At 41.5% G+C, this 25,987-nt stretch overlaps 1 protein-coding gene across 1 annotated transcript; it reads left to right on the forward strand.

The window, feature by feature from the left end:
- Positions 1-426: 426 nt before the first annotated feature.
- On the forward strand, positions 427-25,285 carry ahctf1 (AT hook containing transcription factor 1). Its single transcript, XM_059350767.1, has 40 exons — positions 427-613; positions 2,673-2,799; positions 3,019-3,169; positions 3,288-3,390; positions 3,866-4,046; positions 4,209-4,416; positions 5,177-5,293; positions 5,461-5,545; positions 5,659-5,809; positions 6,124-6,256; positions 6,666-6,847; positions 7,065-7,126; positions 7,792-7,920; positions 8,139-8,229; positions 9,318-9,407; positions 9,770-9,910; positions 10,509-10,613; positions 11,466-11,562; positions 11,731-11,854; positions 11,979-12,035; positions 12,447-12,593; positions 12,734-12,924; positions 13,090-13,234; positions 13,370-13,501; positions 13,627-13,774; positions 13,892-14,042; positions 14,148-14,249; positions 14,590-14,734; positions 15,499-15,714; positions 15,877-16,555; positions 16,702-16,893; positions 17,158-17,260; positions 17,410-17,531; positions 17,634-17,926; positions 19,044-21,392; positions 21,962-22,235; positions 22,976-23,110; positions 23,201-23,292; positions 23,560-23,630; positions 24,055-25,285. The coding sequence occupies exons 2-40, from the start codon at positions 2,679-2,681 to the stop codon at positions 24,251-24,253; spliced, it is 8,214 nt and encodes a 2,737-aa protein (XP_059206750.1). The 5' UTR covers positions 427-613; positions 2,673-2,678; the 3' UTR covers positions 24,254-25,285.
- Positions 25,286-25,987: the final 702 nt, after the last annotated feature.

The following is a 25,987-nucleotide window of genomic DNA, read 5'->3' on the forward strand; positions in this document are numbered from 1 at the left end:
GTAGTTTTTGAAAGTTTTAACTTTCAAAACACTATCATGCTCAATAAATAATTTTAAATGTTGCAAATGTGAACAAAGGTTGCAAATATAGCATATAAGAGGGTTACATCCAGTTATATAATATTATACAAAATATATTTGACCTTGTCTCCAGTTTTACTTGGTATATCATCATCAAACTGAAACTGGCCTCATTGAGTTTACAGCCAGAACTTTAGAGGTAAATATACAGCAGGGCTCCACTCTGCTTTGTTTTCTAGTCTGGATGTGATGAAGAAATCATGCTTTGGTGCTTTTGGTGACTCCAGAGGGTTTTACGTTTTACGGTAAGTTATCACTTAGTGAGTATAAATGAGGCCCTACCAGAAGGGGGCAGCAGTGCGCCACCGCTGTATCTATTCTGACAGAAGAAGATGTCCACGGAGCACTTTCCAGTCGTGGAAATGGCGCTTTGCACTGTGTAAGCCTGAAGTCAGAGGGAGCATCAGAGCACTCTACGCATGAGTTGGACTGTGAAAAGGAGCGGATTATGACAGAGGAGAAAAGGAAACGGGAGATTCGTCAAGGAAAAAACACTCGTGGCTGTGATAAAGCCGTGAACATCCCTGGACAGGTAGTGTAACGGTAACGTCGGTAGCAGTTAGCGGCACATTGCATCACGTTTTCCAGCCTAGCTAAGAGAGAGCTAAAAGACTCGCTAGCTTAGCCCACTGAACTCGCTGGTACTGGCTAAATACCCGAAAAGATTTGCAGTAAGAGTTTTACTTGTCACTGACGGAGACCTGAAGCGCTGTGATGTTGCCAGTAGCTACGAGTTAGCTTGTTAGTTTCGTGTTGCTCTACCATGTTGCTCTACCGTACGTCTGCAGTGTTCCAGCTAAAGCTAAAGCAGAACCACTAAATTACCTGAAACGTTGCCTAGCTAGCCTGGTTCCCATATTCATATAAAGACAAGGGGATGTGAACATGATGCTGGCTCTGGTGAAGTACTCATGGTGCTACTGGTGATCAGCTATGAGATGAACCAACCTGCTGCTCTGCTAACCACGTTAGCGACAGTATGGTAGCAGCGTAGCTCCGGCTAACGCTAGACTAGCTAGCCGCCCTCACTAAACTGGCTTTAGATTTCATTTTTAATCAGCTTTGTAGTAATTTGATTTTTCATGACACGTATCTAATAACTTAACAACAGACACAGCGTGAAATAACTGTCGCCATGTTTGGACATAGCTAGATCACCTATCTTAACTTTAACTCAGATAAACTGTAACGTAATCCTGCTTGACCTTGCAGGCTAACTGGCTAGCCTGCTAATGCACTGAGAAAAGTATGCAAGGTAGCTACCAGTTCTTATTCAGAACCAAATAACATTCACATAATTATATTATGTCGGTACTTTGGCCTGTGTTTAACACTACGGTGCCTTACATTTTACAAAGAAAGCGATCATTGGTTTGTTTACATTATGTAAAGCTAGCTCAACGCTAACAACTGTAGTTGATGAAGCTACTCGTATTTACAGCTGCTTACACAAGTCTGATAACTGACACTGTTTAAACACCCATAACGTCTAAATATTGTCTGATACGATTTATGATTACATTTGAAAGTTGCTCTGGGTTGTAACAAATTGCTATAGGTACAAATAATATGGGTTGTCGCACGCAAATATTGAAACATGTGAGCGTTGACATTATGTGGTGTTTGCTGGAGCCAGATTTGTTGTTTTAATCATCTAATTTGTGGTCAATTTTTTGCCTCTGCCAGTAGTATGTGGCGTGTAAAAGCCTATATTGTGCTGTTTATGTGTTTATTGTTGTATGTGTATATGTTCAATCTCACGTCATTGCATGTTGCTGCGTATTGACAGGCTTGTTGCGCGGGAGTTCACTTGAATTCACTGTGTTTTGCATTATGGTCACAGGGGGCGGTATTGTGCCCAGTCTTACACACTGTGAAACTTCAGGGCAATTCAGATCGAGTTGGCCTTGAAAGCACCACTGTGTACACATACTGCTAGAGATAGTATTATCTTGCTGGAGCACTAGTCCAATAACAAGACTGAGAAATGGCATAAACATTCTTAGACTGGTAATATGGTAATAATTTAAGAGTAAATGGATACCAACACAGAATAACGCATCATAAAGCAAACATCAGTGTGGACAGTGTTTTTAAAAAGGCTACTTCAGGGGGTATTTTGACCAAAGTTTTGAAAATTGCTTTGCTGTAGCACTTTATCAGAACTCAGCGCAGATATGTAGCAGTATGTCATGTTGTTGTTAATTGGAAAGCAACCCCAGTTGCAGCCCCAGTTGTCAGTAAGTTTGCTGACAGCACATTTCCTGACAACTGGGGTTGCAACTGTTGGAAAGAAAGACCTCTTTTGTACTGTAAAACCCGGCCGAGCAGATAAAGCCTGAAGTGGATTTATGGGGTAGGATGAGCTCAGAAAGATGATGTTTCACTGGCTGTGGTTCTTTGACTTTCAGTTATTGTATTAGAGGCAGGGTGATATTAGCTGTATACAGTTTATATGTTTACCGCATAACTTTAGTATCAAGTTTGCAGTATTTTTAGGAAAGTATTTTGTGAAAGGTAAATGGCCTAACTGCTGTTTCTAATATACTGTGTGTCCTGTGTTTTTTTGTTGTTGTTGTTGTTTTATACAGTGAACAATGCATGACCTAACTGCCCAAGTCACCAGCAGCCTGCTGCCTTTCCCAGGAGTGACTATAGATGCTCTAGGGGAGGATGAGATCACCCTAGACTCTGTCTTACATGGGAAGTTCACTGTTGGTAAGCCAATATGTACTGATCAATAAGCTCTATAATTCTCAAAAAAAATTATTTTCTTCCCTCCCTCCCTCCATCCTTAGTTATGATGACAAATAGAACGTTAAAATCACATTTCCACTACTCCCCTAATAAGCTAAATGCATGCATTTAATTACCTATCTAATCTATCTTTGTAAGTAATCCTGGATCATAACCTGTCATTTCCTTGTCTGTGTGAAGGCCGCAGTGGGCTGGCCTGGCTGGCCTGTGGCCCCCATCTGGAGGTAGTCCATGCAGTGACAGGAGAACGGCTGTCTGCGTACTGCTTCAGCGGTGGAGGTGAACACCCACCCAGTGTCCTCGCTGCCAGGGACTTCAGCTGGCTCAAACGGTCAGAATTTTTTTTTCTCACTATCAATGTCAATGTCACTCATTGATGTGGCCTGTAATCATTGAAAACAATAAACTATAAATTCAAGGTGTTAACTCCTGCTGTTTTATTTTACTAGGTCTGGATTACTGGTTGGCTTGGAGGAAGCAGAGGGCAGTGTGCTGTGTCTTTACGACTTGGGACTGTCAAGGGTGGTTAAAGCAGTGGTTATTCCAGGCAGAGTGAGTTGGTGGTGAACCACACTCTTCTACTCTTATCTAGTAAAGGTGGTCTTATGCTTTGAATCTGAATGTTGTAATCGTTGCAAATCACTGATTTAAGATGAATTTCTAACATAATCGTGTCATTAGAAACTGCAGAATGATAAAGCATTCCTTTGAGACAAAATATGTTTCTCAATGATGACTTTTCTTTTTCACATTGCTGACATTAAGAATTGACCTTGATTTGTTTAGATTTCAGTAATCTAAAAAAACTAAACACAGCCTTTGAACTAGACATATCTCAGAAAATGTATGTCATTAAAATGAAGGCACAAAAAGTACAGCACTTGCAAATATATAGCAACTACAATTCACAACCAATACAGACAAATTGCAGCCTGCAAACATTTCTTGATGTCTGCTTACAGGAAGTTTATATTCTTGTTGTTGCCATAGTATTTTGGTCCTCACAGAAACCCTTTCTGTTGTCTAGATTACAGCAATTGAGCCGTTAGTGAGTTATGGTGGAGCAAGCACTTCGACCCAGCACCTTCACCAGAGTCTGCGCTGGTTCTTTGGCATTGCCGCTGTAGTAACGGATCTCGGTCATGTTCTGCTTGTGGACCTCTGTCTCGATGACTTGTCCTGCAGCCAAAGTGAACTGGAGGCTTCAGGTGAGGAAGGAGGGGTTTATTGTTGAATACATGTTGCTATGCATGTTGTGTTTGTCTTCTGTTCCGTACAGTCTGCTAAGTGTGCCTGTATTGCTTTGTGTTTTTCCTGCCACACACTTTTATTTCTCTATTTACCATCTCTCTTTATATTTACTCTCCCAGACCTGCAGGTAGTGACCAAATCTCCAGCAGAGATCCCCAGGCTGAGAGAAGTCAGCACCAGACAGGGCAGACATCTTTGTCTCCAGCTGAATGGTCCCAGTGGAGTAGGAGCCACAGCTCTGCAGTATATCTCCAGGACCAACCAGCTGGCAGTGGGATTTTCAGATGGAAACTTGCAGCTGTGGAACATGAAGACCCTGAAGAAAGAGTGAGTCTTTGTGTTTCTTCTGACTTCCATATTTTGTGAAAGTGGGGAAGATTCTTTGGGTGTCAGTCCTGGATACTCCTTTTAAACTAAGGCCACATTGCATCATTACTTTCACTTTCAAGTCAATTTGTCAAGTAATTGGTCACTGTGTGGTCTTAGTCGATGTATATTTCTTTCTTTCTTTTTTTTTATGCGTGACAGTGGTGCTTTTGCATGATTCTTTGTAGAGAAACTCAGTTTTACAGATCTGTCAATTAAATCAAAGAATCAATTGGCCAACAAAATCATAGGTGTGTTAGTCGACTTAGAAAGGCATCAGTGTTATTACTGTATGTCCTGTAAAGTATTCTCAAAATAATATTGCTGACAAGACCACAATGATAGATTTTATTTTGCTTCTACTATCTACTTTACTGTGTACTGGTAAATGATCTAGACTCCAGCTCCATAAGTTGTATGCGACACTGGCTCTGTTATTTGCGACACACCCCATACCTCTGCGTACTTTATTTTTATAATGTACATTTTCTCTTTCCCAGTAGTGAAATTGAATATGAAATAATGAAATAGATGAATTTACAATAACGCTAGAATGGATTTATTTTCAAGAGCCATACGTAATACCATACTGTGCTTCTTTTGAATTAGTAAGCGGCTATAATATGTTGTAATTTTAGAAGACCATTAATGTGTATATTTAAAGAGTAAAAAGAAAAAAAACATTGTGTATTTGTTTTTGTTTGCTGTTTCTCATGTGTAGATACCACTCCCAGTTAGAGGGTGGCAGGGTGCCTGTGCATGCCTTCACCTTCCAGGAGCCAGAAAATGACCCCAGGAACTGTTGCTACCTCTGGGCTGTCCAGTCTTCTCAGGACCTGTAAGTCCCCCACAAAACTCAATTTTACTTTATTCTTTGTTTGAATATAAAGATGTGAAGTCATAGCATCACGTCGAGGCTTATTATTTCCTCCATCCAGGCAAAGTGTGTTGTTTTGTTTTTGCCAGTTCTTATTTTTCCCTTTGCCTGCTCTCCCTCCCACACAGTGAGGGAGATATGGTCAGCCTCCGCCTGCTTCAGCTGGCCTTCAGTGAAAGGAAGTGTCTAGCTTCTGGGAAGATTCTCTATGAGGTCTGTTGTGGATATAAAATTACACAAATGTTTTCTTCACATACACTGTTATCAGTCCCAGCAAATCTATTGTATATTTTACTATCCTCCCTTTTTAACTTCTTGTCACTTAGGGTCTGGAGTACTGTGAGGAACGTTACAGTCAGGAGTTGAGTGGCACAGCTTTCCCACTCAGGATACAGGCCACAAACACCCGCCTGCTGAGTTGCCAGACCATCGAGAAGTTCCGACCCCATCCTGACAGGGATGACAGCATGAATGAAGGTTAGCCTGCTTCCCCAGAAACTGCCTGTAGAAGATATGTGTATGTAGGGAGCTAATTATAGCAGCCTTTCCAATCAGATTTGACTGCTTTGTGCTTTGGGATTGCCAGCATTGTCATAGTAGTGAAATGGAATCTTTAAATGTGTTCTCATTTCACTTATTTATACCACTACTGTCCTACTTTCTTTTTTGCATACTGTATCTACTTCCTCTCAGTACCTGCCTTTATTTTCTTAATCACTTCCACACTCACCCACACCATTCTCCCTTCTCTCATTCCCTCCTCCCTCGCCTCCCCCACTTCCCAATTTCAGTTGCATCTCCGGACACCAGTGTGTCTATCTTCAGCTGGCAAGTCAAGGCCTACGGTCAGGGAACCCCGTCTACCTACATCGGTGTTTTTGACATCAACCGTTGGTACCATGCACAGATGCCAGACTCTTTGAGGTACCCAGAAGCTGATTTTATTACTACTTATGAGGTTTCTTGAGTTCTTAAACAATTAATGCTTTGTGTTGGTTTTCTTCTTCTTCCCTCACCTTGACATGTCAACAGACTGACAATGAACCTCAAATTAATACAGTTCAAAGACAGTAGACATTTATGCAACTGATTAAACGGTTTCAATAGTGAAAGGTGTAATCTCTCTGATAAATGTATATTTAAATTATACTTGACACAATTACGAACAACTTAATTGCAGAAAACAGTATTACTGTGAAACCCAAGGTTAAGGTTGTTGTCTGTCTGATGCTTATTTGAGGATTTATAAAATAGCAGTGATCCAGATAATCAAGGGCTCAGCTGCTTTATTGGGGTTCTTGTAATGATTGCTTGTTTTACTGTGTGTTGTCAGAACGGGCGAGTCTCTGCAAAATTGTCCCTATCTGGCAGTTTGGTCTCTGGACCCAGTATGGCAGATGTTGTCTCAACGCGTCCTCCTGGATGTGGTGGTGCACGACCGCAGCCTGAGCAGGGGCCTGCCCTTCACCTGCCCCCCACCAGAACAGTACTTCAACCCCACAACATATAACTTTGGTAGGTGTAGACACTTTACTTACCATAACATGATATGAGATCATTTGGATAGATTATTAAAATGTAATTAATTATCTTCCAGGTCTACCATTTTTTCCCAGGTTCTATTCCTGTTTATTTCTTTCGCCTGTTTGTAATGCTCAGTAAATTTGCTTGTGCAGATTTGTAGCTGATTTTACAAATACGATTGACTGTCTATCCCCCTTTTATGTTACAGATGCTACCTGCTTGCTCAACTCTGGAATTGTCCACTTAACCTGCTCTGGGTATCAGAAAGAGGCAAGTTTGTTGTCTTTATTTTTCTGTCATGCACACTTTCACCTCACCATTTATTTTATTGCATTACATCCAAATGATGTTAAGGGTAATGTGTAACTAACAAAGACTGTATTAAAAAAAATTGCCCATTGGTTTGTGGGCTCGAGCCTTGAGTTGGGCATTGTGGAGGTTTTTTGGAGACATAAGTGACCATATTTGGATAACTGGGTATGATGGAGGAGGTAACATGGGATCCCTGGGTTCAAAACTCACTTCCCTGATTTACATGATTAAGGCGGATCAGTTCATGAGGTCTGACCCCCCTTCTGTCCCTAGAACCCATTTTTATCCTAACAAATGGTTTACTGAGACATGAAGGTAGATTTCTTCCAGGAAGTGCCGCCTTCTTGATCTGCGAGACCATAAACTCATTAAAAAATGGTTACTGATGCAATAAATCAACTGAGAAGTAGGGTCATTTTCTCACAGACTTCTACACAGTCTTCACAGCTTATTTTTGCAAAAAGTGGAATCGCCCCCTTCTGGCCATTTAAAAGAATACAGGTTTAAAGCACTGATGCATTGGCTTCATCTTTTGGGCCCTGAGGTTGCCTCTAGTACTGCATATATACAAATATTTACCAAGTAGGCTCCTTTTTAACACTTAGCATTGTCATCAACACCAGACCCTGAGCTTTTTGAAGAAAGCTGCTCCTTGTTCCAGTGATGTCATCTCCACTAGTTACTCTCGCTGCCTCATGTCCGGCCTACTCTCATCTCGTCTGGCTGACACCCAGGCCTCCAGCCTCTCTCAGGTACACACACAGCTGACACACACACACACACACACACACACACACACACACACACACACACACACACACACACACACACACACACACACACACACACACACACAAGCTGCTGACATATTGGTCTCCAGAAACCCACAAAGCCACACTCTTTATGCTTTTGTACTCTCTCTCAGAAGTGTCGATAGTAATTTGTACATGTGCTTGATGTTGGCGTTAAGGAGGAGCAGCTGGATGCCATCTTGTCCACAGCTGTGGAGACCAGCTCCTTGGGGCTGATCACAGGCTGTATTAAGCAGTGGACTGCAGAAGGTGAGGACTTGTGATTATATAACTAGGCCTGTCAAGATAACACATTTTTTAGGACTATATATTTTTCCAGAAAATATCACAATAAACGTTGGTATCGTTGATGTTGTTTTAGGACCTATGACCTATGCTCGAATATCATATCAGCATAAAATGCTGATATGATATTCGAGCATAATAATCAAAGTATATCCTTTTCAAGAGCAACAGACTTTTAATTCTCAAGAATATTAAACATTGGAATTAAAATGTGGAAAATATATTACAATATCCTAGATAAATAAAACGTAAATAAAATAAACCTCAATCAAAATAATTAAAAGTGGATTTTTTTTTAACAGAGCCTGACAGTCTGAGATAAATATTATAATATATATACTGGTATATATTATAAACGACATGTAAACAGCTGGAATGGCTGTTTGGGAGATGTAGGGTTTTTCTCACTCCCTTTCAAACATTTGCAGCATTTCTTTAAACGCTGTAAACAAGGAAAAGGAAGAGGCAACACAAATGAGCACAAAAGTCTGTGCTACAGCCACAAAGCATCCACTATAAGAGTGGCGTGGCTTCTTTAAAAGGCAGGGCAGTCTACGTGTGTATATGTGTCAGTATTCGTTGCCACTCTTCTCAAACTGGCTTGTTGATGTTACTGGGTTCTTCTCACTCATCGGCTGAAATCTGAAATGTTCCCAAACCGAGACTGTGGAATTCAGCTTTGGAACCAATTCCATTTATTGCACCAAACTTTCTGGAGCTGTGCAGCCGCCGGGGAAACTTCGCTTCAAGTAATACACTCACTATGCTTGAGCGTGCGTGCGTGCGTGCACCCCGACTCCCTCAGAGAGAAGCTGACTAACAGGAGAGGGAAAGAAGCAACAACTGCCAATTAGGTTGATGGCTTATGTAAACAAACACGCATGTAAACGACAATATATCGAGTCTAAAAAAAATGTTTTATACATATCAAACGATAGTTGATATAGTAGTTACAAGTACACATGGATACTAATATGTATTAAATACGTATTAAAGTCCCTCTGCATAAATAAAGTCAACTCTAATGCTTGTAATGTGTCCTTCTTTAACAGAACAACCAGGCTCTGCACTCAACCTGCGCTACATCCTGGATTGGGCCTGGAACAAAGTTGTTCAGACCAAGGAGGAACTTGATCGCATCTGTATGTTTTAAAAATATTTTTATATTTTATTTGTATATATATATATATATATATAATTTTTTTTTTTTTTTTTTTTCAAAAGACATTCTGAATTTTTATTGACTACTGTTTGCAATGCTAAAGATATTAAAAAGTTTATTTTTAACATTGACCAGATTTTCAACTTGTGAGGTGATCTTATGTTCTGGGCATCTGACAAACCTTATATATGGCACTTAATCACTCAGGTTATTCACATTTGGATAGATTAGATAAGACCTTTATGTAACGGAAATTATTTAAAGTTTTGCATTTTTTTCCTTCTTTTGCAGTTTTGTCTATACATATTTGAATCTCTATTTTTTCATTTGTGTGTTCCCTAGGTGCACCGCTGTTTGATAGCTCCTCCAACTTCACAGACCCTCAGACAATGCAGCTGCTACAGCACAGTCAGAGACTGCTCAGCAACCTCAGTACCATTTTCCACTGTCTGCTCAGTGAAGCTCAGGAGCTCACACAAAAAGGTGCAACATCCCCACAGACACAACTAAACGTTCAAGTGTTACTTTTCCCTATGATGTCAGGGAACTGCTTTAATTCCCCATCGTGTTAAACTCCTACCTGTTTTTTATTTTTTATATGTAATGTCTCGAAAATAATAATATATTAATGGCTTGCTACACTTTTAGCTATTGTTTATTGTCCTTTGGTCAGCAATATCTAACAACTGACAAGCTGCTATATTGTTGATTTGAGTCCTTTGTAGTAGAGCTTGAACAATATTGTATTTTTGTGTCCAATAGAGATGAACAGATTACTGATATGGCGCCCAATATAATGAATGTTTGAGCTGGAATGAAAATGGATCTTTTCTAAGTTGATTGATTAAAAAAGCAGCCGTCTGGGTACCTTTTGAATAGTCATAATGGTGCAATACAGTCCACAAATAACTTTAACATTATTATTATTAATAATAATTATAATAATAATAATTAATTTATTACATTTACATTTTAAACCAATAAAAATATAAAAAACATATACCAATGAAAATAGGCCAATATCTGTCAGGCTACACTTTGTTGTTACTAATATGTTTAGTTGATATGTTTTGATGTGCAGGCCTGGTGGGTCTGATGAACAAGAACATGGTGTCCAGTCTGATCTCCAAGTACGCTCAGGTGGTGCTTTGGTTCTGTCGCACTGGCCTGCTGCCTGAAGGATCAGGTAAGGTGTTGATGCAACAAACATGATCTTAGAAGCCTTACTAGCAATTTGACACAACAGTTTCTCAGAGTCAGTGCGTAAACAAGTTGAAAGCAGGTTGCATGTCGTTGGGTCACTGACTCCAGTGACCTAAAAATATTCTTGAACTAGAAGCATTCCTGCAATGTGGAGTTGGGGGAACTTCTTCAAGCCTTTAGCTGCTACAAAAGTGAAGCCAGTTCAAAGTCTGTAAAGAAATGTTTATTCAGATTTGCAGAAATTTGTCTGGTTCAAGTCTGTTTGCTGGATTGGCATTTTTTATTTTTACTTTAACAGAAAATCATTGGAGCGCACACAATCTGTTACGTAATCTCAAAGGTTTTCATTTAAATGTCTGTTTAATCGCCTGCAACTAATTATTTTTTATTGTCGATTTATCAGTCAATTATTTTCTTGATTGAGTTAGTTGATTAGTTTTTTAGTCTATAAAATGGTGGAAAATGTTCATTAGTGTTTCCCAAAATCCAAGATGCTGTCCTCAAATGTCTTGTTTTGTCCTCAGATCAAAGATAACCAGTTAACTGTAGTAAAACTCCAGAGAATATTTGCATTCATGAGAGAATTTTGACTTTTTAAATTTAAATACTCAAACTTAAGAATAATCAACAGTTTTCCATCATCTGCCAGAGACGGTTGGCTGAGCTAATGCAACATACACAAACATCAATCTTCCTATTTGCTAACGGGGGAGCAAAAACAAAACAGATCTTTGAGACTGTATCTTTAATGGGTTTTCAAACTTTTAAATATAACTGTATTCAGTTTTATCTTGTCCTCTTACTTTCAATTAACTCTAACTGCCCTCCCCACCAGACGACGACGCTCTCCAGATCTCCAGACCTTTCTACACTCACTCAGTCATCAGCAACTATTATACTATACGCAGAGAGGAGCTCACCAGGCTGGCTAAGTGAGTAGTTTTTGTCTGAAAGCAACTTGAAACTTTCATATATTCCAAATCAAGGACTTCAGCTAACCAATATTTTCACAACATCTATTACTTTTTGATGTTGATGATGGTGGTGATGACGACAGACTAAGTTGATCTAATGCCCACACTCTCCCCTTGTCTTTTCAGGGGCAAGTGGTGTGCAGACTGTTTGATGATTGACGGTTTGGTCGGCCAGTGTGGTGAACGCTTGACCAACCTGTGGAAGAGGGATGACGGTGGGACAGGGCAGTACCCGCCACCTTCCCTGCATGTAAGCATTGAATTTATTATTATTATTTTTTTAAATCTATTTTGTATTATCCAATATGTGTCAAATTGAGTTTGCATCTTGTGTAAAATGTGTAAAGAATTAATTTTATACCATTGATGTACAGGCCCTGTTGGACATTTATCTACTGGACAACATTGAAGAAGCTACCAAACATGCAATTGTATCCTTTCATTAATAACGCCAAGACATGTTAATATCAGCCATGACCAGCTTCAGAATCTATTGTCGCTTCTTCAGCAGTTTATTTGCTTGTGTAGAAAAATGTCCGTAGCTGTGGATGAGTTCCATGAAAAAGCACATTCACAAAAGAATGAATGCAATTACTTTTTTTGCAGTTCTGTTGGTTTGACAACATAAAAACTATTTTAATAATCACAGCTTTTTAATGGATAATGATGGTTTCCATGTAAACATTTATATGTGTAGTTTTTGAAAATCTGTAATCTTAACATGGTGTTTAATGCTGGGTAATTTATTTTACATTCTAGTAACCTTGGTCGTAGTTGTGAATGTTTAACTCTTAGAATGACTTAAGCCTACTACATGTATGAGCCTTGACCTGCTGTCCCAGGTGATTTACCTGTTGCTGGATGTCATGTACTCCTTCCCCAATAAGGAGGGAGCATCAGTGGAGTCTTTCCCTCCAGCTTTTGCCATCCCTATTGGACTGGTGAAACTAGTACAAGGCCTCTGGCTACTGGACCACCATGACCACCAGGTACACACCGACTGACACATTTGACTCACTTTTTGAGAGAGCTCCATTATATTTAAATGGAAATGGACGTCTGTATCAGCATAATGTTCATTTAATGATGCTTTGAAATATGGCAACCTTCTCTGCTTTGTTCTCATCAGAGTTCATTTGAGTTGCTCCTGCATCCAGCTGCTTCTCAGTGTCAGTTTGAGTGGCAGCATGAGCGTGTCCTGCAAGCACTGATGTGCCAGGGCCAACACTCAGTGGCACTACGATACTTCCATGTTACAAAGCCCCCCATTGCCTCCACCTCCCAGGCCAAACTCTGCCTGTCTGTACTGCTACACAACAGGTAAGAGCAAGGGAAGGACAGCAGAGAAGTGTGTTCAGTAAAAATGAAGGAAATGCTTTTTTATTTTAGGAAACAAGCGTGATGACAATCCACTGGCAGTTCTTGATTACTTTTAACATGGCTCATTTTAGCTTTTCTTTACCAGCTGTTGTGTTGTTCTTCCAGGTGTCTCATAGAGGCATGGTCCTTACTTCGGCAGCACTCTAATCGCCTCAATATGGGAGAGCTGCTGGCCTTCCTGTATGAGAACTGCCAGGAACTGGGCCTCACCAAGGAGCTGCTCAAACTACCCCTAAGCCTCACTGAGCAGGTGGGAGGGCCAGGAATGAATTGCTACATTTTGTTAAACACCCCAACCCCTTATTAATCTGCTTGGATGTTAATGTTTCCTTGTGTTTTGGGGATTTTAAAGCCTAAAACTCATGCTTTTGGTTTTGTTTTTCAGGAATTTTTGGAGAAGTTTCTCCAGGGTACAGGGGGTCTTCAGAACAGAGAACTGCTGATGGTTCATTACCTTCAGCAGGCCAACTACATTCCTGCCCTGCAGCTCAACCACAACCTCAAAATGAACCTGGTGGTATGTATGACACTCACATACATAGTAATATACCTATTATCACAATTAATGAATTGTAATCAATTTAGACATGTTTCCAAATGTTTAAGATTTGTAACCACATTCTGTTGGTATGTTATTCCTAGAATGAGCGAGACCCGAAGCTTAAAGAACGGTCCAACACCAGGAACTCCATATTAGATCAGTATGGCAAAGTTCTGCCCAGGGTCCAGAGGAAACTGGCAATGGAGAGAGCAAAGCCCTACCAGCATCCCTACGGCATTCACAGAGAAGGTAAGGAGACACTCTACTTGAATTTATGTCAATTGCCATTTACCCCCATGGTAACATGGAATCCAAAGAAACGTTATCTTTAAAATATAAATGACATATATACACTCTATGCTGCAGTTTCTCGGCCACAGCCACTGTCGACCATCACCAAACGCTCCGTCAGTGAGAAGGTGATGTCGAGGGCTGGCTTCATCAACAACGTCCTGACCAAGATTGAGGAGGTGTGGTTAGGCAAAGGAGCGACACCGCAGTCCTCCCCAGCCAAGAGGTGAGCATGAAATACCAAAATGCATCTCACTGGTAAATATTATTATAATTTATTTATTTGATTATCTTTTAACATTGAATTCTTCAAAAAAAAAAAAAATTCCAGCCCCAGGGTATCTGACGTTCAGAGCCCCAAGCCCTCCTCCTTGGCCCTTTCTGATCCCTTCCTGGGAACTCCTATCACCATGACCTCCAAACGAAAGTCAAGGTACTCTCATAGGAGCTTGATGTCGGCCTGATTGAAGCATATTTGTTATAAATAAAAAAGAAACCCACATTTTTTGGGGAAATGTTTGACTTGGGAAAACTATGAATGCACCTTTTATAGCACTTTACAATCACTACACATTCTTTTAGAATTCATATCGATACAATTATGGCACCTAAATCTTAATAATGTGTAAATTTCTATACTGTACACTTTCAAAATACTTAAATGTTAATATTTAGATTCCAAAAAACTACATGTATGCATGTCAGTTTTGTTAAAACAGCATCTTAAAGTCATGGATTCTTTGCTTTTCTTCCTTATGGTCAATATGAACCAGGCTGATGGACTTGGTGGTTCAGCCTTCCTGTCAGACCCCTCGCCCTATCCTAAGCCCCCCGAGACCTCCGAGCTCCTGGGTTTCTCCAAAGAGCATCAGCAAGGCCCCTGAACTCAGTCTGCTGCAAACACCACAGGTTGTCAAGGTGAGGAGGAATTTGTCACTTGGTCCTTCACCCTGTTGGCATCTATTGTTTTTTCCAACCCAGCTGAACTAAAACCACTGCTACTGCCTTATGATGAAAGTCTGTGCTGTGATTGGCTAGTACTCCTTGCCGTGACTTAACGTTACCGGCTGCTGGCTGGAACTTAGGCTTATGGAGGTACACGCTAGTTAGCTAGCTAGCAATATCCTTTCAGTCTACATTGGTACATTCTACATTACGGAAAGTGAGCTAAACAGCGGGCTGGTGGGTTTCTCTGTCAGGCTCTTCTCCACTTAGACACTTTACTTTGCTGTGAGGAGAGCTGATATCTGCTAAACCCTGAAGCAAGACAAGCTAAGAATCTGACAACTTTTTTTGGCTTTGGAGGCATGGAGCTAGCTAGTTGACTAGCCAGCAGCTAAGTTAATACATCAAGGCAACAAGTTCTCTTTTAAACAACTTTGCTGAGAAAAATGTTTATAAAACCCTGTTTGTAATTAAAGTCTCAATTTGTAAACAACCACACCAGGGGACCAAAGTTTGTAAAAACAATAAATATATTTTAAAGTTTACAGGGATGAACTAACAAGTACTAGCCAGTCACAGCACACTAGGATTTTGTCATACAGAAAAATGATGGATGTATCTGAAGTCAAATCTGAATGCATATTTATGCAAGTTTGTTATGTATTGTTTCTTTTCTTAATTGACTTCATATTCCTGGAGCATTTTGTGACTTAAACTTTTTCTGGTTTTGTTCTCAGCGAGCTCGGGCCTTGGCTGCTTCTGGCCCTGTGTTCTCAGCCTTCACTCCCCAGTCCATCCTGCGCAGTAGTCTGAGGCCCACACCTGTCGCTACCCCATCAGCTTCTCCCGGGCGCTCCATCACCCCCCCACTCCGCAGCAAAGAGAGCCGCATCACCTTCATTGAAGAGGCAGAATCTCCTGAACTGGAGAAGGGCATCCGATGGACCAACGGGGTAAGTTCAACCATAGGAGATGGATAGAAGTCAGAAACACACTCATTCATTTGTGCTAAGTGGTCTGTATCAGTTATCCTCCTCTTTGTTTAACTGGTAGATTTGGTTTTGTCTTTGTACTAAAATGTGTCCTGCAATCTTTGGAACTGTTTTCCTCTCTAGATGGCAGCAGACAGCGAGATTAGCTTGCTGACCAGAGGCTCCACACTATCTAAGGCCACACATAAGACCTGGTCCTCACAGCCTGCCAAGGAAGAAGAGGCTGGAGAGGAGGAAGAGGAACAACCTCATGTGAAGTTCTTGCCTCCAGAAGGTGGCATTCCCTCCCCACAGCTGAGATGCTTTGAGAGCGAGTCATCTTCCATTCATGAAGTTGTTGCAGAAACCAGACCATCAGAATCAACACAAGCACAGCTCAGCCTTAGCTTTGACACCAGCAAGACATCTGTCCGCTCAACAGACACCACTCTGGAGTTCTATGATGCACCTCTCCCTGATCCCTCAGAGGACCAGGAAGCAGAGGAAGGGCATCCAGCTGCAGAGGAAGACGTAGTGACAGTGAACCTCAAAGACCGAACTGAAAATCAAGAATCAGAGGAAATGCCCTCACCAACCACTGAGCAAACTCCTCTTCTGAAATCAGAGGATACAGAGAGGGAAGAAGAGGAGGCGAAGGGAGGTGAAACATTCGAGGACGAGATGGAGATGGGTCTTGAAGACGACGTTCAAAAAGAGGAAGACGTTCAGTCTAAAGAGGAGGATGAACAAGATGTTCAGTCAAGTAACGAACATGAAGATGCTGCAACTCTTCTTCTTCAGGAGATATCTAGTCACAATCAAGGTAATTCATTTGCAGAGTTTAAGCACAATGGTACATCAGCAGCACCAAAATATAAAGACGTGCCATTTACTTTTTCAAAAATCATAGGTTTCACGTTTTACCACTCTTCTTTAAAACATAACTGGACACATTTTGTATGCCACTAGTTTGTAACCAGGTAACTGAGAGCATAGACTCTGGCGCTGAGGTTGGATCTCCAGAGCCATCGATGGGACAGGACGTCCTGACGGAGGCCACTGAAACCACAGAGTTCACTGAATATATGGAACCATCTGCAGCCACTGGACCCGCAGATGAACCTGCATGTTCAGCAGAAGAGGAGCTGGAGCAAGCAACAGGTCTGTGCTTAAATGACCCATTTATGGCACACCTGGCTGACATGAATCTCTCAGCTATTAATAAAGCTATAGAAAATGGCCCAAAAATATCTTTAAATATATGACCCATTTATACTGTAAAAAGTAAAATTGGACACGACTGTAGTGATTCAACGCTATGAGGAAATGGTATAACTCATTTTCTTCAGTATAGGTTAAAACATTATATTCATTACATTATAATAACTTCATGTTAAGGTGCTATGATTCTATGTCTTCTGACAGATCTGACAGAGTTTGTGCAGAGACATCTGTTTGGCGATCTATCCCCTCCGCTCACTCGCTCAGGAATCCACGACGCATCACAGGCCCAGACATCCTTCACCAGGTCTGTACCCTGTTCTGTTTAGAAATATATCAAAAAAATATGGGAATTTGGTTGGAAATGTTGTGTAATTTTGTTTCCTTTTCTGGCCCTTTCAGCTGTTTATTGATTTGTTTTTCACGGTTTGAAAATATCATTCTCCTTTTCCTCAGTGAGTCAACAGGTGAGGCTGAAGAGGAGGTGCAAGCAGCTGCTGAAGCTCCTCCAGCTTTCACCAGCCAGAAATCTACTACCTCTGTGACATCATCCGAGCCGACTGGCACAGACTCTCACTGTGAGGAAGATTATAAACAAATAAACATTAACACTGACTGTTACAGTGCTGTTTGTCTCATGTTCTCACAAACATGCTCTTCTCTGCTTCCTTTTCTCCTAGCTGTTGTGAGTGTTAACGATAGTGAAGAGCTTTCCAGCCCTGTGTCTGAGGAGGAAGATGAAGAGGAGGAGGAGTCTGAGGAAGAAGAGGAGCAGGAGGAAGAGGCGGAGGAGGAGGAGGAGGACTCTGGGAGTGAAGTGGAGATCATTGAGGAGGTCCAGGGTAATGGCAGGCTGCCACCCCTCCAGCCCAGTTCAGTCTTTGTACAGCCAGGACACACACACTTCCTGCCAAGTCTGTCAGAGCAAGAGGCTGCAGAGTTCTCACTGATCACACCTGGTACAGAGATGAAGGTAACACATTGTAGAGCTGAAACAATTAGTCACTTAACCATCTGAACCCCACAAACCACCAGCATTTCTAAAAGGCATGTTTTCTTTTTTTAAATAGTCACAATAGAGAGCAAATTAAATTACGTATTTTTGTAGGCCAACCTGGAAGTAGCATCAGGGTCTTTTGAGAATTGGCCTATGGGATTTTTGGATCTGATTTTCGATCATTGCAGAAAACAAGCTCTGTGGCAAGCACATGTGCTGCTCTATCCATCTAATGCTTACATGTTTTATTCAGCAGGATAATGTTCATAAATGAACACCACTTTTTTGTATGAAGCGTTAATGCAGGCGACGAAAGTAAAAAGCTAAAGTTATCCTATTGCGCGCTACACCATGGTCGTAACGGTTTTGACCAGCTAGCGAATCCGTAGCCTAATAAATTGTTCATAATTTACAATCACAAGAGTTTGCAAGAGCACTGAAAAACATGACTAGAGGCCGAAAGGCAGACTAGTGAGAGAGTTCCTGTGTCCGGCGTGATGACGTTTAATGTCCCCGACAACCACTGTAGTGTCATTTAGCCACTTGTTAGGAACCACCTTTTTAAGGACACGTAAAAAAACATCAATTTTCACAAGAAGGGGGTATTTGCTATTGTATTTTATGTCGTACAAAACGTGAACACCTCTTAAGCTTGTGACCTTATTTCAGGCATCTAACCAAAAACCCATTCAAAGTCCTCATTGAATTTGAGAGGATAGACCCCAAGTTGCTAAAATGCTAACTTACTTCCGTGTTTAAGAACTCAATCCTGTGGTGTCCATTGAACCTTTTGTCATAGTCAGAAACTGAAAACAGAAATTATAGGGTTTGTTTTTGTTTTTTTAATTTATCTTCACATTTCTGAAAGAAGAATCGTGTGTAATGAAAGCTTCTATCAGGAAAAGTAACCCAAGTAAAGCAAATAAATTCAACTTGCAGGAGCAAAATAGGCCCTGAAAATGCTTGGGGTTCAGAGGGTTAATCTGTTAGTCCAGGTTTTGATGGACATTGTCGTCATTTTCCTTCATTTTATACATCAAATGATTAATCAGTCACAAGATTTGAGTTTTCCTGTGTGTTTGTTCTGTTCCAGATGGTAGAGGAGTACATGGAGGGTGAGGTGGTGATGGTGAGACTCGGGGGAGATGAAGGAGGGATGGAGGTAGATGAGGATAAAGAGCAAGGCTCATCATACATGGAGCTAAAACCCTCTACCACTCTCCTGGTTCCCCTGGAGCTTGTAGAGGGGCAGGGCGGCCTGGTTGACAGTTCTCAGCTGGATCTTTCTGAGCTTCAACAAACCGTTGTCCCAGATGACCCGAGGTCCGAAACTCACAGCAGCTTCTCTCTGATGCTCGACGTGGACGAGGATGTGGATCAAGATGCAGACACACTCCCTATGGAGAATGATCTGCAGTCCTCTGACCCTCCCACCCTGTCTCCAGCTTTTGAGGCTGTTGATGAACTCGTGGCCAAACCCGAAGTTATTATTTTTGGTAAAGATGATGATGATCCTCTTCTGTCTGAAAAAGTGTCAGCAGAAGAAGACCAGAGGAAAGAGATGGACACCTTGGATGGAATTGAGATAAATGGGCCATCAGAACATGTAACATTTGCTGACCTTCAAACTGAAAACGCCAAAGTAAACAATGAGACAGAAGATGCTGAAGAACAGAGTGGTGCAGAGTTGGTTGAAGAACATGAACCTGCTGTTGTTTCAGTCTCTGAGCCACCTCTATCGGGAGACCGCCCAGCTGTAATGCTGGCTGAAGATCAAGATTCTAAAGCTCTTTTGCCATCTGAACAAAGTCCAGTTGGAGAAGTTCCAACTGTAATGGTATTTGAAGATCATGAACCAGAAGTTCTTTCACTGTCTGAACAAAGTCCAGTTGGAGAAGTCCCATTAGTATTGTTAGATGAAGATCATGAACCTGAAGTTCTTTCACTGTCTGGACAAAGTCCAGTTGGAGAAGTCCCAGCTGTAATGGTGTTTGAAGACCAAGAACTTGAAAGTCTCACAGCCTCTGGATCAACTCCAGTGGAAGAACTCCCATCAGGTGTGGATGAGAAAAACCCTGCAACAGAAAAGGATTCTGCTGAGGGTGAGAAACCAACACTTGCTGTGGAGGAGGTTGTAGAGGAGGACAAACAAGCATCTGCTGATGAGGTTGTAGAGGAGCAAAAACCAACATCTGCTGAGGAGAAGATGGTAGAGGAGGACAAACCAACATCTGTTGAGGAGAAGATGCTAGAGGAGGACAAACCAACATCTGTAGAGGAGAAGATGCTAGAGGAGGACAAACCAACATCTGCTGAGGAGAAGATGGTAGAGGAGGACAAACCAACATCTGTAGAGGACAAACCAACATCTGCTGAGGAGAAGATGGTAAAGGAGGACAAACAAACATCTGCTGAGGAGGACAAACAAGCATTTGCTGAGGAGGAGATGGTAGAGGAGGACAAACAAACACCTGCTGAGGACCAGGAAGAGCCAGAAGAAAATGGGCCTATCAGTGTGGACACAGAGCTAGCCCTCAGCTCAGAGACAGCTACTTTTGTGGAGGAGAAGCAGCAGGACCACAAAGCCTTACCAGAGACAGAAGAGAATAATGGGAAAGACATTAAGACAGAAACAAAAAGACCAAGGGGAAGACCAAGAAAATGTGTTCCAAATAACCAGCCAGGAGAACAGACTGTGCCAGACACCCCCACTTCTCAGAAGAAAAATAAAACTCCTTCAACCCCAACACGGAGGACCACAAGAGGGAAGATGGTAACCTTCATTTCTCCCCTCCCAGAGGAAGCAGAGGAGACAAATGAGGAGGCAGAAAGGAGCACTCTGCTCCCTGTTTCTCCTAGTCGTACACCTAGAAAAAGTAAACTGAGCAAAGAAACTAAAGTCCAAGCTAGCACACCTCGAAGAAGTACTCGCAAAGCTCAACCAGAGCCTCTTAAAGACGAGGTTGAAGAACGGGATGCCATGGATAATGACACCACAGTTGCAGCAGGCTCCAAAGCCTCTTCTCCAGCCAGACGGCGGGTTTCCCAGAGGGCCACCTCAACAAGGACCAGCCAGAGTGAAAGTGAGGAGGAACAAGAGGTTGATTTCACTGATACAAAAGTGTCTGGACGAACAAGCTCCAAGACTCCAACACCAGCCAAACGCAGGACCACTCAGGGAAACACTCCGAGGAGGTCAAGCAGAAGGATTCAGAGTAGCAGTGAGGTGGTGTCAACAGCATTAGAGATCTTAGAAGAAGAGAAGGAGCAGGTGGAGGTCTTTGCATCCCCCGTCAAGCGCAACTTGAGAAAAAGTAGGACAGAATCATCAGAGGCTCAGCCGGTCTTGTTTGAGGTGGAGGAGGAAGAGGTCAAGCCACCTCCCAGCCCCAGCAGGATGACTCGACAGCCCAACCGGAATACCCTCAATGTTTATCCACAAGTAAGTCGTTAATACCTTTCTTTCTTTTTTGAAAGTTGTTGATGTTAAATTAGCTGAAAGCTCTAATGGATGAAACAATGTTTTCTGTCACAGCCGACTGATTTTGACAGACATTTAGTATGAGGTTAAAGCGTCAACTGACTTTTCTCTTTAATTCATTTGAAACAAAATTTTTGCATAAAATAGTTTAACTTCATTTATGTCATTTTCAGTTTCAGCCTTTACGCCCACTTTACATTATTCCATATGACATGTTAATTAATCATTAGGGGTGTACCGGTACACAGAGGTCACAGTTCGGTTCATACCCAAGTTTTGGAATCATGGTTTGGTACAGTGAAGAAAACAAAATGCGTAACCACACGTTTCAGCTCGCCTCAGCACCTGTTGCCAACAGCGAATGGCTCAGTTTCCGGGCAGAACTTGTGCTTGTGAACTGTGGTTCCACATTACATGCGTCAGTCTACATACTGTTTATTCAGCTGTATGCACCGAATCATTACCTCTGTACCAGGACGATTAGGTACAAATACACCCCTAAACCCCATACATCCACTTTCCACCCACAGGTGAAACTGATTCCTGTATCACTTCCTCAGAGTGCAAGGAAGAAGAGAGGTGAGTCTATGACTGAAAATATAAAAGAAAGTGGAGTTCTCCTTGAACCTGAGCTTAACAGCAACGCTGCTCGCACAAACTCCCATCGACCAACTCGAAGCAAACTCTGGGATCACCCTGAGGAAGACCTTCCCTTACTGGACTCACCGCTGGAGGTGGATTCTGAAACCCCTGTTGCAGATGCCCTCATTAAGAGACTTCAGGACGAGGAAGAGAAGCAGGAAGGTTTGTATGAGGCTCCATACAGACAGAACATAGAACTTTCCATTTTGTTCGGCATCTTTTACCCCGTTTCGACCAAGGCGGGTCCAGGTTGGAGCCGGTGCCTAATCTTGAACCAGTGCCTCTCTTTTGACTGTCAAATAACCGGCCTTTCTGAAAGGAAAACTGGTTCCAGATCGGCAACAACTATTTGCTGGTCTAGAACCACAAACATTTTACGTCAGGGGCTGGTGGCAGGATTATCCGACCAACAAGCCCAACTGAAACATGTATCATTCATTTTATTTTCATTTTTTATTTGTGCAATATTATGGATGTGAGCTAGCCTTAGCGTGCTACCAAAAGCAACAAAGTCTAACATTAACATCTTAAATTCAGTGTTAATAAGTATAATCGCTGCCCATAGCAATCAAGATGAGCAGAACAAACGTGTTGTACGTGTCGTGTTTGGATGCCAATGTAGGCTCACAAAGCCAGGAGCAACATTTGTGAAGAGACGATGTGGTCTGTCGTCATTTTATCTTGCTGAGAGAATGGAGACGCTCAGACGTTTACAGTGATGTAATGATGTGGCTCTCAAGCCTGTGGAAAAGCAAAAAGGTTCTGAGCACCTCTCTGCACCAGCAAAAGAACTAGGTTCGCATTGGTCGAAAAGGGGTATTTGTTTCTTTTAGATCTCCATTATAGATTAAAGAAGTGCAAATGTATAGAAATAAAAGTATAAACTTGTTTTGGCATTACAGGAGGAGTAGTCGTCACAAAGATGGTAAGAACCAGCAAGAGCAGTACAAAGTCCTCAATCCCCGAACCTGAAGAGGAAGAGTCTAGTCTAGGCGAGCATTCATTCATCTACTCCCCCTCACGAAGAAGAACAAGAGGTGAGCCATTTATCATTCATTTATATATCCATATCCATTTATCCATGATGGTTTTAACTCTGTGTGTGTGTGTGTGTGTGTGTGTGTCAGCTTCAAGATCAGAGTCCCCTGGCCCGAGTGAAGCAGCACCCGTCACTCGCAGCAGGAGAAGAGAGGTCAAAGACAACTCTGAAGCTCCTCATGTAAGTGCTTCTACTTAAGAGTTTCACACTTTTGTGGAGGAGGCTGGATTTTTATTTTACCTGAACATAATTGGGGTTCAGCTCAGTTTGTCAAACATCTAATCCCATCAGCTCAAATGCAGAGCGATTCTGATTCTTATTACCTCATTATTATTTACTCTTTATAGCGATCTTCTGTCTCACACCAGCCATTGACCAGGAGGATTTTAGACATAATTGCTCTAAAATGATGGTAGCCATTTATGCTTCTTTTTTCTTTTTGTCCAGGATGAAATCCCTTCAGAAGAAGATCCCTTGGAAGTTTCTAAGACCAGAAAAGGAGGCAAGCGAACAACCAAGTAAGATCCTGTTCCTGAGCTGTGGCTCAGCTGGTAGATCGATCGCCCATTGATAGGAAGGTCGCTGGTTCGATTCCAGACCATGGCAGCCTACATGTCAAAGTATCCTTGAGCAAGATACTGAACCCCAAATTGCTCCCGATGCTGCGTTCATCGGTGTGAGAATGAATTCCTGATGGTGGCACCAGTGTGCCCTGGTAGCCTCGGCCGCCAGTATGAATGTGTGTGTGAATGAGTCTGTAGTGTAAAGCACTTTGGATAAAAGCGCTATACATTTACCATTTACCTTATGAACCGGTCAGACTGACAATATGACAAAGAAATCCTTAGTTTTCAAGAATTGTAGTCACAATTTGTACTGTGTGCTTTTTGTTTGGCCGATAGGAAAATCCCTCCTTGCTCATGTTTTTTTTTTCTTCTTCAGATCCAGAGCAGTTTTGGAGCCGCCTCCCATTGCAGAGGTGGATCTGATCTCGCCTCTGCCGAGCCCAGCTGATCCAGCCCCACGAGCACTGAAGAGGATTAAGGAGGCAGATGCCCCGACGTCGAGCATGAACCTTCGACGCAAACGCATAATGGACACTGTTTACACAAAACCTGTCACACGGAGGAAGAAATTTTAAGGAGGTTGGTGGTGGTTTTTATCCACTCAACCCCAGACGGCTACCAGAAGATTTTAATTAACTCAGTCAGAAGCTGTCAAATAAAAGCGTATGCCTAAACTCATGATGGTTCTATTTTCTCAAATGCCTCACAGCGCTGCGTTGTCTATGTATTTACTTCTCTGTAGGACAATATAATAAAAGCATGAAAATCTATTTTTGGGACAAAACACACTGGTGGATTGCAGTGTGAGAGAGGCATATATTTTTGGAGTTTCCACATCCTGCTCATACTAACTTGATCTCACTTGATATTGTGTCTGTGGCCATTTTGTCTTGGACGTTGGACGCTCTTCGTAATGGTTAATTCTCTGGGCACAGAATTGCACAAGGGAAAGCAATCAGTGTGAGCTTTTAGAGGCTCGCAATACTAAAACCAGACTGAACAGAACCTGCCTCTGATAAAGAGGTTTTATTCACATTCTTTTATTTTTTCTTTTCTTTTAGTTTTGTTTTTTTTCCTGTCTTTGTTTACTTTTTAGATTTCAAGGCCTGCTGTTTTTTCTATTTAAGAAGAAAAGCAACCAATTCAGTGGAGACAAAATATTTCTACTGATCAATGTGTATATAGACTTTTGCTATTTCCAAATAAAGTTAATAAATAAAATCTAAAGGATTACGTTCATTTTGAAGTTTTAAGTGTCTTGAATGCATTTGATCATCTAATCAGACTGCCTATGCCATAGTCTTAAAAAATGTAGGTAAATTTGGGGGATTTTCTATGATCGAGGCACAGACTTGTACACTAATGCCATCAGATTTTGACTGTTTCTGTATGTCATGGGGATCTTGTACAGTGAAAGAAACAAAAAAACTTGCACAGTGGTTTGGAGTTGTTAAAATTGCTTTGGGACATGTTAATAGGCTTGATAAAAAATTTATGGCAACCACCATCTGACACAGGCTATTTTCTGATGAATGTATTGTATGTAGAATGTCTTATTTTTGATGACTGCTCTTTGATAAATATGGTAAAGCTTGAAAACGTCTCTACTTCTGGTGTTGAGTGATTGTCTTCATACTTTTGGCGGTTTTGGGTTTCTACTTGCACATTTTTACATACTGATTTTTTTTTTTTTTTTAAAGTACTTATACTGTCTGAATATATCTGTATTCACCCCCTCTACCCGAATGATTTCATGCTCTTGTGACCTTTTTATTACCCCTCCCTGACCTTTGCAAGGTAGTTCTGAGATGGAGGGAGGTATATTTTAATGAGCTTACACGTGACGGGAACAGGAGCCAAATTTGGCTGATTGAATCCTGTTTTCTCATCCTGGCAACCCACAAAAAAACTGACTGGGTTGTCTTCGCTCACAGTTTATGGGTTGATAGCATGTGGCAACCGCCGTGCCTGAAAAATCAAGTTCAAGTGGCCAGCAGGGAGCAACTCCACTGGTTGCAAAAATAAATCTGGTTATATAAAATCAATAAGCATATGAGCCTACATCTCACTTGAGTTTAAGGTTTTAGTTGTTAGTTTCAGGTCTATTTGAATTAAAATGGATGATAAAGCAGGGTATGCTTTGGGGCCGGTCTGTCTTGTGATTGACAAGTTGATACCAAAGTGAACTGTGTGCTTCCATCTTAGAACTTTTATCATTTCAGAGTGTATTTTCTCTTCACCAGTGTTCATCGTAACATTTTGGTCATTTCAAAATGTCTTGTTCAGCGTATAGTACTAGCGTAAGCTGA

This window comes from Centropristis striata, chromosome 2 (genome assembly GCF_030273125.1).
Source record: "Centropristis striata isolate RG_2023a ecotype Rhode Island chromosome 2, C.striata_1.0, whole genome shotgun sequence".
Classification (NCBI taxonomy): domain Eukaryota; kingdom Metazoa; phylum Chordata; class Actinopteri; order Perciformes; family Serranidae; genus Centropristis; species Centropristis striata.